General features: G+C 37.0%; 2 protein-coding genes across 2 annotated transcripts; both read right to left on the reverse strand.

Annotated features, from left to right (window-relative positions):
- Positions 1–423: 423 nt before the first annotated feature.
- LOC113704315 (uncharacterized) lies at positions 424–1,753 on the reverse strand. The gene has a single exon (XM_027226132.2). It carries the CDS (start codon positions 1,694–1,696, stop codon positions 683–685), a length of 1,014 nt encoding a protein of 337 aa, XP_027081933.1. The 5' UTR covers positions 1,697–1,753; the 3' UTR covers positions 424–682.
- An 8,724-nt stretch (positions 1,754–10,477) lies between these two features.
- LOC113703992 (uncharacterized) lies at positions 10,478–11,704 on the reverse strand. The gene has a single exon (XM_027225562.2). It carries the CDS (start codon positions 11,652–11,654, stop codon positions 10,716–10,718), a length of 939 nt encoding a protein of 312 aa, XP_027081363.1. The 5' UTR covers positions 11,655–11,704; the 3' UTR covers positions 10,478–10,715.
- Positions 11,705–12,907: the final 1,203 nt, after the last annotated feature.

Below are 12,907 nucleotides of genomic sequence, written 5' to 3' on the forward strand. Positions count from 1 at the left end.
GGGTCTAAATTTCTCACGGCTGTGATGATTGCTTTCTGAATTATTAATAGCCTATACTTTCTCCTTCGACTTGTACGTTAAAAGATATAAAAAAATGTTACAGTTATTATTTCACCGATTCAACACGTAAAATTGAAAAGATATGATGTTAATGAGGAGGAAGAAGAAAGGTTTGGTGTAGAGATGGATACACAATCCTTTAGGTCATATGTTTATGTGCAACACCTCATTGTTCACATAATCTCCTTGTCATTTGTCACTGTATCGACAATCTTTAACACACATTCACCATGTTGTATTACATATATGTTTATTTGCCATGCTTCATGAAAGTGAAATGTCTATATATATATATATATATATATATCGAACTTTTTGAGTTATACAAGGGGTAATTAATCAGCAAACATAAGAGAGAAGATGTACTAGATTAAACAAGGGGTACTTATTTTTATTATTGTTATTTTTTGGAAACATAAACAAGGGATACATATTTAAAATGAAGTGCGGTTACATTCAGCAGCCAAGGGAACAGCTGAATAACCAAAACACTTAAAACTCTTCGGAGCTGAAATCCATGAAATTCTGAATTAAACTGGCAAATGAAAACAGATGCTTTGATAATACTTATTGTTGGGAAGCACCCTAACAAAGCGTAGATATAAAATGCACGCATTGGTTCTCAGCGTGCATGTCCACCACCATAGCCTGAACCGCCACCAGCACCACCTCCATAGCCACCACCAGCTCCACCTCCATAACCACCTCCGTATCCACCACCTGCTCCTCCACCACTGCCATATCCACCTCCACTAGGTCCTCCTCCTCCATAACCTCCTCCAGCACCTCCTCCATGTCCACCTCCAGCTCCATATCCACCACCAGCTCCATAACCGCCTCCCTTACCACCTCCTTCACCTCCACCATAACCTCCACCAGCACCCCCACCGGCTCCACCACCATATCCACCTCCACCACCTACACCACCCCCCTTCCCATAGCCTCCACCACCCTCACCTCCTCCACCATAACCACCTCCGGCTCCAGCACCGCCACCCTTCCCATAGCCTCCACCTTCACCACCTCCGGCTCCAGCACCGCCACCCTTTCCATAGCCTCCTCCACCTTCACCACCTCCAGCTCCAGCACCACCACCCTTTCCATAGCCTCCTCCACCATAACCACCCCCTGCTCCTGCACCGCCACCCTTTCCATAACCACCTCCACCTCCAGCACCACCACCCTTTCCATAGCCTCCTCCACCTTCACCTCCTCCACCATAACCACCCCCTGCTCCTGCACCGCCACCCTTTCCATAACCACCTCCACCTCCAGCACCACCTCCCTTTCCATAGCCTCCTCCGCCCTCACCTCCCCCACCATAACCACCCCCAGCTCCTGCACCGCCACCTTTTCCATAGCCTCCTCCACCATAACCACCTCCGGCTCCTGCACCTCCACCGTTTCCATAGCCTCCTCCACCGTAACCACCCCCGGCCCCTTCACCACCACCGTGGCCATAACCAGCTCCATAACCACCACCAATACCATGGCCAAAGCCACCCCCTCCTGGAACACCACCCGAACCTTCGTTGTAGCCTCCTCCTCCAAAAGTGAGGAGTGACCTGCATTCACAACATATTGTTATGCCCAATAAAACAAAGAAGACAAAACTGAGAACTTTGTGAGTAGCCATGATGTTTAGAATGTTTCTGACTTGTGAGTGTACTGAATCCAAGAAACGGCAGCTATTTATAGGGATGATACTCAAATGAAGTAGGAGTTAAGTTTAAAAGTGTCGGAAAAGGGAGTGGTTGAAATCACATGCATAAACAAAATTTAATTTACGCCACGTCCCCACGAAGTGATTTTACAATTTGCACAAATACACATCTAAGTTTACCATCACTCTCAATTTGTGCTGTCTCCCATAGAGCTTAGAAGATTAAGATTGGTACACAGGTTTTTGATGGATTTCTGAAACAAAAGAAAATTCCAGTCCTAACGTTTGCTATCCTGTACGAGTTAGTCTAAACTCTTGACGAAGTCCATATTTTTTCCATTCCACTCACCAATGACAACATTGACAAACGTAGGTGATAGGTATAGCATTTCTAATTAATCTTTGAAGCGTATGATATCATAATGTACATGATGCGTCGGTGAATAAACAAACTTGATTTATTTCCCACTTGAAAGAATGTCCTGGACCCTGGTGACGGACAGACAGTTAAATCTCTTGTTGGAAGAAATGGTAATCAAGTCTTAGCCAAAAATCTTGTCATGAGATTTTTGTATCTCCTAATATTTGTTCTATGTCTGTGGTCCTTAACTGTTGGTGTTGGAGAATTGTGGATAGCACCAAATAATATTACATTCAGGACAATGCCCCTGGTTGCCAAGTGAGTTTTTCGGGTGTTTGTCTAAAATTTTACTGTAGTTTACTGTAGAAGTTTTTAAAAAAATTTTTGAATTGTGTTTTTTTTTAAATATTTTGAAGTTTATAATTTAAAATTTTTGAAAATTTTTTTGTGTTTATTGTAATTAAAGTTTTTAAAAAACTTGTAGCAGACAAACTTGACAAAAAACTTGTCTGCCAAACAAGGCCATGAATCCCTGCAACTTCACTCTAATGGAGCTTCATCATGCAGTGGTCTGTAGCAGATTCAGATATCCAAATATTATTAGAGGACAATTTTCTTTTCAGGGGTTAAATACTTTCATCCTAGGAAACTTAGAGAAATTTCTAAAATTATGATGATTTTTAAAAAAATTCTACAAAGGGGGCATTTTTTGTCGGGGATTCCGTCCAGGGGTCTTCGCATTCAGCAAATGCGAGCTCAAGGAGCTCGCATTTGCTGAATGCGAGGTCTCCCTGAATTTTCCTAGCATCCAAATAAAAAAAAAAAGAAAAAGAAAAACAGACCTCGCATTTAACAAATGCGAGGTCATATACCTCGCATTTAACAAATGCGAGGTTCTCGCCCAGGTAAATGCGAGGTTCTCGCCCAGGCAACTCAGCTCGCATTTAGCGAGCATTGTGACGAAAGAAGCCCCTGGTCCAGTGAGCGTGAGCAAGCTGCAATTTTACATAAAAAGGCTGCTCAAACAATTGACATAAGTTAGAAGCCGTGCGTGTTTCATCATGCCAGTGATGAAACTGGAGCCAAAATTCACTATTTACCATCTTCAAATTATTTTCAAGAACATGAATCTAGATTTTGCCATGATTTTTCTTTTTGCTTCAGTTCCAATGCAGGCCTTCCCTTGCTTTATGATTTCACTGCAAATTATAAAAGATTTACAATTTGCAATGAAAATCTCTACAAATTTTACTACCTAAGGCTGTAAATTCATCAAAATTGGAAAAAAAAAAGATCCCATAATATTGCCATCAATACTTGATAATAATTTGGGGCAATAAATCTTAACCGAACTAGTATGCTTTCGGCTTTGTTGTATCTCACATCCGATAAAAGCGAATTCCTAAAAAATTATATTCAAATTTTTTTTTATTAGGAGCACACAATCATTTTTGTTTTTGCATTGAAATTTATCATAGAGGAATAAATCCTTTTTATTTTAAAACTCACACGAGTTAGAAGTTAACAAATGTGAGGTCTCAGTACAAAATTTTATGTACTAGTAATTATTTTTATATAAATAACCAAAAAGTTATATTTCTTATAGATTAAAAGATTTGATAATCATACAGTTGAAAACACCTAATTTTATTATTAAATAATTTTGTAAAGAAATAACTATACATGTATAGTTCTTTATGCGGTTGGAAACAAGCTTTGGCTTTGTGCTCAGATTGAGGTCCTCGCATTTGCGAAATGATTATTTATCAAATGATTATTATGTGATTATTTATCTTATAGATTAAAAGATATACTTTCCTATAAATGCAAAAATTATAATCACATAATAATCATTTTCAAGTTAAATGAGAAAAAATATTCCCAAACCACATATATTTATTTCACTAGGATATTTGAAAAACATTTTATTTGTTTATTGTAATTTATTATGATTAAATATATATATAAATTTTTTTTGGAAAATTTTTGACAGAATCTCCCCTTAAAAGTGGACTAAACTCCCTGCCAGCAAACCCAAAACAGACAACATTTAATCCAAGCAATATTTCCAACAACTTGTCAGCCAATAATCACAAACCACTGCAAAAGCACAAGTCTTTAGTAAATTAAAAAACAGAAAAAGTAAAATCAAGTTAAACATCCAACATTCCATAGATTAAAAACAAAATGCAAGCAAATCCATGTACAAATAATATAGTGATCCTAATGGTGCAGCTTCAATCATCATCTTCATCTGCAGCTCCACCCTGAGGTGGAGTAATGCCTAAATGATCATTTATACGTGCCAAGCGAGTGTCCATTCTCTGCAACTGGAAAAATAAATTAGAATTAGTAGCACAAGACTATGGTACAAATATTTTAGTTAATATTTTAGTAGTACAAGCAAATGTGATACATGCTTGTCTTGTATACATATTTTTAGTTAATATTTTTAGTTAATATTCCCTCTAACCCCCTATACATTATTACGCATCATGCCAAAATGTTATTCAAGAATTCCTAATTAAATTGAATATAAGTTTATTAAATACATGCTTATCTTGTTTTATTTAACGTTTCCAAGCACCCCCCCTTTCGAGTCCATATTGTAGCCAATTTGTCTTATTATATTCTTAAGGCAATCACTAACCAAAAACACCCAAAAATATTTTAAAAAAATTTTGACAGAATCTCCCCTGTAACTGGGCTAAAACTCCCTGCCAACCAACATAGGCACATCGATTTTCAAACAATTGAGAAATATGAGATAATTTAGACCACTACAAATACGGTAGAATAATGTGATATACAATAATTTCTTGTAGAAGACAAGCAACTGTGATATTTTGACAAACCTACAATAATAATATAATGTATATAGTAGAATGTGAAACAACAATAATTTCTTATACTCCCCTGTCCTCCTTGAAACATGCAATTAAAAAATATACTACAGTAGAGGGTCTCACTTTACATTCATGAATTCACCATAAAACGAATCCAAGCAAAGTTCAAAAAATTAGAACATTAATATGACTACAATTAAATCTACTTGTAAACTACATGACTTACCCAAGGGTTTCCCCTCCAAGAAGATATTTCCTCAGACTCACCAGAAAAAATGGAAAAAGCAGCACAACCCACATGATATTTGCATCCAAATTTGACATCAAATATGAATTTTACGTCCGATTAATTATCTCTAATTATGCCAGAGACTTTGCACCAGTTTTTTTTCTTGTACAAAGCCACATAGTTGAGATGACCAGAGGACAATCAAGTAACTGACTAGAACAGCAACCTGATGTGGTTCAGCAGATTGCTAAGCGTATTGGAAAGGGAAAAACAATTTCTTTTGCTCTTAGTGATCCTAAAGGATCAGCATTATCAATGCAAAAGCTTTATCTTTTATTGTCTACATTTATCATTAGACATTCTTAGGACAGACCATTCTTGTAATCAACCACAAGAAGAAACTTAGCTCTGATAACAAGCAATGTACAATGTCCAAATAAGAGACCAACCGAAACAACAACAATGTCCAATAAATTGCCAAATCATAAAAGCCACTTCAATTCGGAAAACAAAAATTCCCAGAAAAAAATTACAACTCAGAAAAAAATTTAATAATTACCTCTTGTGCTGTTTCTGGTGAAAGGAATGGCAAATGGAGAAAGCCGGATGCCGGACTTAAATGGAGCTAGCTACCAGAGATGGGTTCCCAAAGGGGAAGCTCTGCAATGGCCGAGAGCTTCCGATGCTTCCGATGAGAGCTTCGGACGAGAAGAAATGCCGCCTTTCTGATTTCGCATGAGGAGAAACTCCGCAACTCTACAAAATTGAAGAGCTTCCGAGGAGAAGGCCGAGAGATTCCGACGACAAAGCTGTGACTCTGATTTCCGATGAGAAAGCTCAGACCAAGATAATTTTGAGAGTAAGGAGTTTTGGCTGCACGGAGAGAGTGAAGGGAGAGTGAGACTGAAGAAAAATGCGAAATTGGGAATTCTGATTGTTTCCAGATCGAGTACCTCGCATTTAAGAAATGCGAGGTACATAATCTCGCATTCTCCTAATGCGAGCTTACATTTGCAGAATGCGAGCTTAATAAGCTCGCATTTGCCGAATGCAATCTTCTTTTTCTTTTTTTCTGGAAACAATTACCTCGCTTTTGTGAAATGCGAGGTATCTGAACTCGCATTTCACAAATGCGAAGATCACAAGTCTGGAACCAACTTCAAAAATTACCTCTTTTGTAGAATAACTTTTTTTTTTCATCACAATTTAAGAATTTTCTCAGGAAACTTAGTGATAATTGTAAATTTGGAAAATAGCCCTAAGATTTTTTTTTAAGTTATGCCCCTTGATACTTTATATTAGTTACAATGCAAAAACATCGCTTCGTCTAAAACTAAGATAGCTGAGGGTTACCTTAGAAATCTATTTGATGATTACTTGATTTGTCAATCAATTACTTATATATCAAAATATAAATGGACACGAAGCTTATTGATTATTCTGGTTTAGATTGTAGTAATACATCAACAACCTAAAGTCAAGTGCTTCAACAACCATAATCTCTTCTTTGAAAGTTCTATGACAAGATTGTAATTTGCTGCCGACAATTATCCACGTCTGGTTTATGACAAGATTGTAATTTGCTGCCGACAATTATCAACAACTTAAAGTCATTAGTTTCAATAGCCAAAACACCTTTTTGCATAGGTGTATGAGTATATATATATATATATATATATACTTTTTTAAGAATTAAGTACGCGTATGGTTATATCTTTCAACAGTTTAAAAGCAAAAGTAAAAGATTGTCACCAATTTTTTATTATTAATTGTCTCTAAAACTCTTACAATTAGTACTTAACGTTGACATCCTATTGTATATGATAATTGCCTAATGGAAATGAAAATGCATACCAAGCTCCAAAAAGTCAATTCAAGCAAATCGATAGGATCCAATTTCAAGCATAAATAGAATGATATTGCATATGGGAAACTTGTTGACATTTCTACATGCGATATCCAATCAAGAAACTAGTAAAAGGGCCCAAGTGACTTGACTTGTTAGACTAAAACATCGATATTTTAGTCGAAATGAGGAAAAATTTTCCAAGCTGAAAGTAACAAGAAGGAACTTGGATGTGATTTGTTGGCTTTTCGTTTCTTTATTTTGTTACACGGACAGTTCTCCTTTGCATCATGCTTTTGACTTACTTCATGCAGGCAAATCTCGAAAATTATTATTTATTAAGTGATGCATAAAATATTTACAGAAAGTTTGCGCTTAGGTAGTATTCTTCTTAATTTCCTCCGGATCATAGGTAGTCGTCTTTGTTAATACCACAACCTAAAATTACAAGAAACCTGTATAACTATGGGTAACAACCGAGCAGCTTTGCCTGCCACTAAGTTAAAAATATACTATTTCGATTGATTTGTGGACCACTGTTTGTTTAAGTGTATACATGCTATTAAGTTAGGATTTAATCTTTTAGAACACATTGCATTTTCAATTTTTTTTTTTTATCAGAATCGAAGTATGAACTTTTACCTTCTGAATCTTTGAACTACAAAACGAATTTTAAAAAATGTGAACGTAACAGATTATGTACTTATCATGTTAAAAGTTTGGCAAAGACCCTTTGAAAATTTTTATTTTTTTTTTAAAATTTTCCTTGGCCAAAAATTTGTATTATATGCTTTGAGATTCAACATTCTCATATAAAGTGATTTATTAAATAACTAAATACTATTCTATAGTCCTATAAACCACTAAATATGTAATTCTAATTTAACAAGAACTAAAAAAAAAAAAAATCAATTTTGCTACTACTTTGAGTTTCTAATCGCGAACATGAGCTCCAATTTCTGATTAAAGAAGTTACGCCAATATCTTCCTTACCTGTCTTCTTCTAGAAAGTGTGTGTTAACTAAATCATCAAGTCTTCTCCTCTTTTCTTCAAGTCTATACAGAATCTGTCAGCTGATATTAACATCTGAAAAATTACTTGCTTCATGTGTCGGTTATTGGGGACAGCTAATTGGCTATTAGTTGTATTAGTTAATTTGCTAATTTATGAAGGAGAACACGGATTTCACTTTCTCATATTAGTCCCAGAACCAGGCGAATTGGATCATTGCATATATAAAAATGCTACAAAGTTGAATGATTCCTAACAGTCTCTCAGAAAATTCTATACCGCAGTCCTGTATCCTGTCCTCCAATGAAGTGGAGTTAGTGGACTTGACTTTAGGTAAATGGCAAACTACTAAAGGCAAACTTGTTTTTGTAGATAACTCTTAAATTTTGCCAATTTTGTCAAATTTAAACCACCCTATTGCCCCTTGGACGAAATCCATATCAAAATTTGTCAGTAGTGATGAACGGAAAAGCATAAAGGTGGTCTGGTGAGATCACACCATAGTAAATCGTTATACAATGTGCGATTATACTTTGTGTACTTCCAAATAGAAAAAAATTCACGTTGCAAGTCGAGACTCACAACATATAATTGTTATCCTCTTTAAAAATGCCCTCTTAACACATAATCTTACTATATATAAAGCTAAAGGGAGGCTTTTGGTGTAAATAAATTGTATCATTTACTGTATTGCTTAATTTACCCTTATTTCTAGAAAAAAAAAAATTACACCATTTTTACTGCACACCTCCCTACAATCACTAACTGCACGTGTTGAATTAACTATCACTTCCTCTAAGAAAAATTATCATTTTCCTAAAAATACTAAAACAGTTGAACTCTTTTAATCTAATACTTTCTGACAAAAATAAGATAAAATTTTAATATTTTTTGTATTAGTTGCACACACATCAGGTGTGCGTCAAGTACTAGTTTTTATATTATCAGTGTAAAAAATTTAATCCCAATATGTGATCTCAAAATTTCCTAAAGAGGTTTCTTTTATTAGAAACGGGAGAAGGATGAATTGAATGATATGAGGAGAGACAGAGAGAAGTTGACCTCCCATTTACACAAAAAAAAAAAAAAAAAAAAGGCTTCTTTTGTTAGGAAAAAAAAATCAGCATAGATAATGGGGTCTTGTAATTTTTTTCTTGACCACGTGATTATGGGCTAGAACTAGAATTCGATGCCCAAAGCTAGGCCTCTCGACGACAAGTCGTGACCCAAATTGCTGCAGATTGGCCTACGAAGTTGTATTGATGAGAGCAATTTTTTTTTATTACCTCAGACTGCATACAAAAACTTTAGGAAACTCAAGCCCAGAGCCGGAATTCTATTTGAATTATGAGTATGAGTCTCTAATTCATAGCCGAATTGGCTAGCAAATAGGAATTACCAATGCCCGAATGCTGAATTCACATTCAAATCCAAATACACTTTATGGTGTAGAACGAACAACAGACAATACCTCTGTAAGCCACCTATGATGGTGACAAAAAAAAAATAATAACAGATAAATTGAAAGAAAAACCATGAGAGATATGGGAAAATAAAATCACTTAAACTTTTTTACCACAAAAAAAAAAAAAGAAACAGGCAAGTAATTCGGTGTGAAAGATACAAGTTTTATACAATATGGGTAAAGGAGATATCATCATGGAATCCTTAATGGATTAATAAAGGTTGCTACTTGTATACAAAAATCATACTTAGGGTGTATTTGATAAAATAGAAGTTTGAAATTTGAAATTTGAAATCTGAAGTCTGAAGTCTGAATTTATTAAGTTATTGAATTGTTAAGTACTAAATCTGATACATTTGAGTGTATATCACATTAAGTGATAAGCGAATAATTTATCACTCATTTTTTGGAGCAAGTTTTGTTTAGAAAATTCAATACCACTTAATTAATTCAGATATAAAATTTTTTATTATCAAACGTATATGAGTATGTTAAAATATGAATCGATTAAGTTTAGGTGCTGAATTGAATATCAAATGATATCTTAGCAATCAAATGCACCATTAAAAATATTGAAATAAGAAATTTTTGTAACATATAGCCCTATTAGCTTTCAAAATACAAGGTGTACTACCAAATTGATTATTGTTATACAAAAACTTTGGTCTGTGTTAAATAACTCTTTAGAAGGCACCACAGTTTGGTTTCCTTACTTAAATAGGAGTCAATTAGCCACTACGGAACCAGTTGACTGGAGAATGGCTGATCCTTGTACGTGCTTCTTGGCTTATTTGATGACAACTGAAACTGGATCTGGTTTCGAGTCATTCAGCAGTTTGGCTAAAGACATATTTACTAAAATGTAGCCACTAGGAGGGTTTTTGCGTGCAAAATATTAGCAAAAGTATATTAGCCGTGATTGTGGCCATGCATGCAACGTAGAAATAAGTAAGCGGATAATCTACACACATGCTAATCATTTAGTCATAAATAAGTTGAACACAATTATTAATCTTAATTTAGTCATTAATTGAAAGAAGAATACAAATTAACGCAGTTCTTGATGGCGTCGCGTACATTATCATAGTTGCTTTCATGCAAATACACAATTTAGGCAATCATTATCATAGCATGCATTAAAATTACTTAACAAGTGCGTAAAAGAGATTATTATTATTTTTTTATGCTTGAGCAGATTAGACTCATGAGAGTTTGTTTGTTTACTCTCAACTCTCAAGGGGCATAGCCACCGTGTCCGCCACCTTCTCCACCCCCTGCTCCTCCTCCGTACCCTCCTGCATGTTCACCTCCTGCAGCATACCCGCCTCCACCACCAGCACCACCTCCTTCACCGCCACCATATGCTCCACCATGAGCTCCTCCTGCGCCGCCTCCGGCGCCGCCTCCACTGCCATATCCACCACCTCCGGCTCCTCCATTATAACCACCTCCTCCGCCACCCCCATGTCCACCCCCACCACCATATGCACCACCATGTTCTCCGCCAGCGCCATACCCTCCGCCACTGCCTCCTCCTTCGCCTCCACCATATCCACCACCTTTTCCGGCACTACCACCGCCACCACCACCTCCACCACCCCCTCCTCCACCACCACCACCTTTTGCACCTCCTGCACCGTATCCTGCACCTCCACCTTCACCTCCTCCACCCCCATATCCACCTCCATGCTCTCCTCCTGCAGTATAGCCACCTCCACCACCATTTCCTCCACCTGCACCACCACCACCACCTTTTGCACCTCCTGCACCGTACCCTGCACCTCCACCTTCACCTCCTCCACCTCCATATCCACCACCATGCTCCCCTCCTGCAGTATAGCCACCTCCACCACCTTTTCCTCCACCTGCACCACCACCACCAGCAACACCACCATGTTCTCCCCCAGCAGCTCCATATCCACCACCACTACCCCCTCCACTTCCTGCACCGCCTGCATAACCATTTGACCCTGCATAGCCGCCACCTCCACCATAACCTCCACCGCCACCGTGTCCTCCAGCTACATTGCCACCAATATCAACACCGATGCCTCCATGAACGTAGCCAGCAACGGCATCCTCTTCATGTGAAAGGAGTGCTCTGCCCGCAACACATACACCTACAGCCAATAGCACGAAGAAAACTACACTGAGAACTTTGAACTTAGCCATGGGAATGTTTCTGAGTGACCACACGACTTAGAAATGCATGGAAATGATACGTATTTATAGTGATGGATGTGGGTTCGAAATGCGCGTCAATGAACAGACAGTGATCGAAGCACATGCTAAGAGGAGGCCTTTAAGTCCCCACAAAGTGGTCCAATACGCAAGTACACCACACAATAAGAGAATGCTCTCACTGGTCACTCTTGTAGAGAGTAAAGACCTGCTAGTGTGTTCGTGCTGTATCCCACATTTCATCAAATCTATTCATTACTATTCTCAAACTATTTTTTTTTGTACATCACCATTTACATCATTTTGATGGAAGTCCAACTCAGTTTAGTCGTTTTCCTTTTCCCACCTATGACATTTCAGAATTGAAATAGCTTCAGGCTCATTGGTGCTTGTTGATTTGTGGTTAATTACGTATGCATTATTAGCTTCACCATTAACATCTATTTTAATGATATGAAGCTACTTCCAAACTCTGCAACAAATTAACTTTTGTTTGATTTGGCTGATAAGTTTATCCATGAAGAAGACTAAATAATAATAACATTCTTTACAACAGTTTTTTGGTGGAAAGGGATAGACAATTAGGAACTACGAATATCCCCCATTTTTATGTTTTATGTTAATTTTTGCAAGTTAGAACAAACCCTCTTTGTTTAATTACCAATTAATAACCACCAAAAGAATTTGAGATCAATCGCACTATAATGTCATTTTGCTTATTATATTTCCATGCCTAAAGATTGTACGACAAATGAACAGTTCCATCATTACAATAAGCTCCACTAACGCATGTTTTAAGCTTTAAGAAGTTTATAGAACAAAGGTGATACAAGAATCCGGTTACGACCATATCTGAAATGTCATCGGGCTTCTCAAATTTGATGGAAGAGACAGAACCTGAGGCTGATTAAGCTCTCAATCCCTTAGCTACTGCGGGGAGTCTAGAAGATTACTGGCTCAAGAATTTGATGAATTATGGGAGGAGTCCCAGATAAAACTGTAACAATCTCCTTGGAAACCTGACTAGCTAATAGACCAGTTCTTTACTTGAAGGTGAAGATCAATAGCTCGTTCATGACTCTCGGTCTTAAATTTTCGTTAGCACGAGTATTCGGACCATATGTATGCCGACAGTCGACATGCGCTGATATAGTATTTGTTCTCGATTATTTTAGCCGATTATGTATTCGAATTAAATAATCAATTTTTATGCTATTCTCATTTGCTTTGCATTCAAAATATAT

This window comes from Coffea arabica, chromosome 8e (assembly GCF_036785885.1).
Source record: "Coffea arabica cultivar ET-39 chromosome 8e, Coffea Arabica ET-39 HiFi, whole genome shotgun sequence".
In the NCBI taxonomy this organism is placed as follows: domain Eukaryota; kingdom Viridiplantae; phylum Streptophyta; class Magnoliopsida; order Gentianales; family Rubiaceae; genus Coffea; species Coffea arabica.

Coding starts and splice junctions, on each gene's coding strand:
- LOC113704315 (XM_027226132.2), bottom strand. CDS start 1,696: ATGGCTACTCACAAAGTTCTCAGTTTTGTCTTCTTTGTTTTATTGGGC.
- LOC113703992 (XM_027225562.2), bottom strand. CDS start 11,654: ATGGCTAAGTTCAAAGTTCTCAGTGTAGTTTTCTTCGTGCTATTGGCT.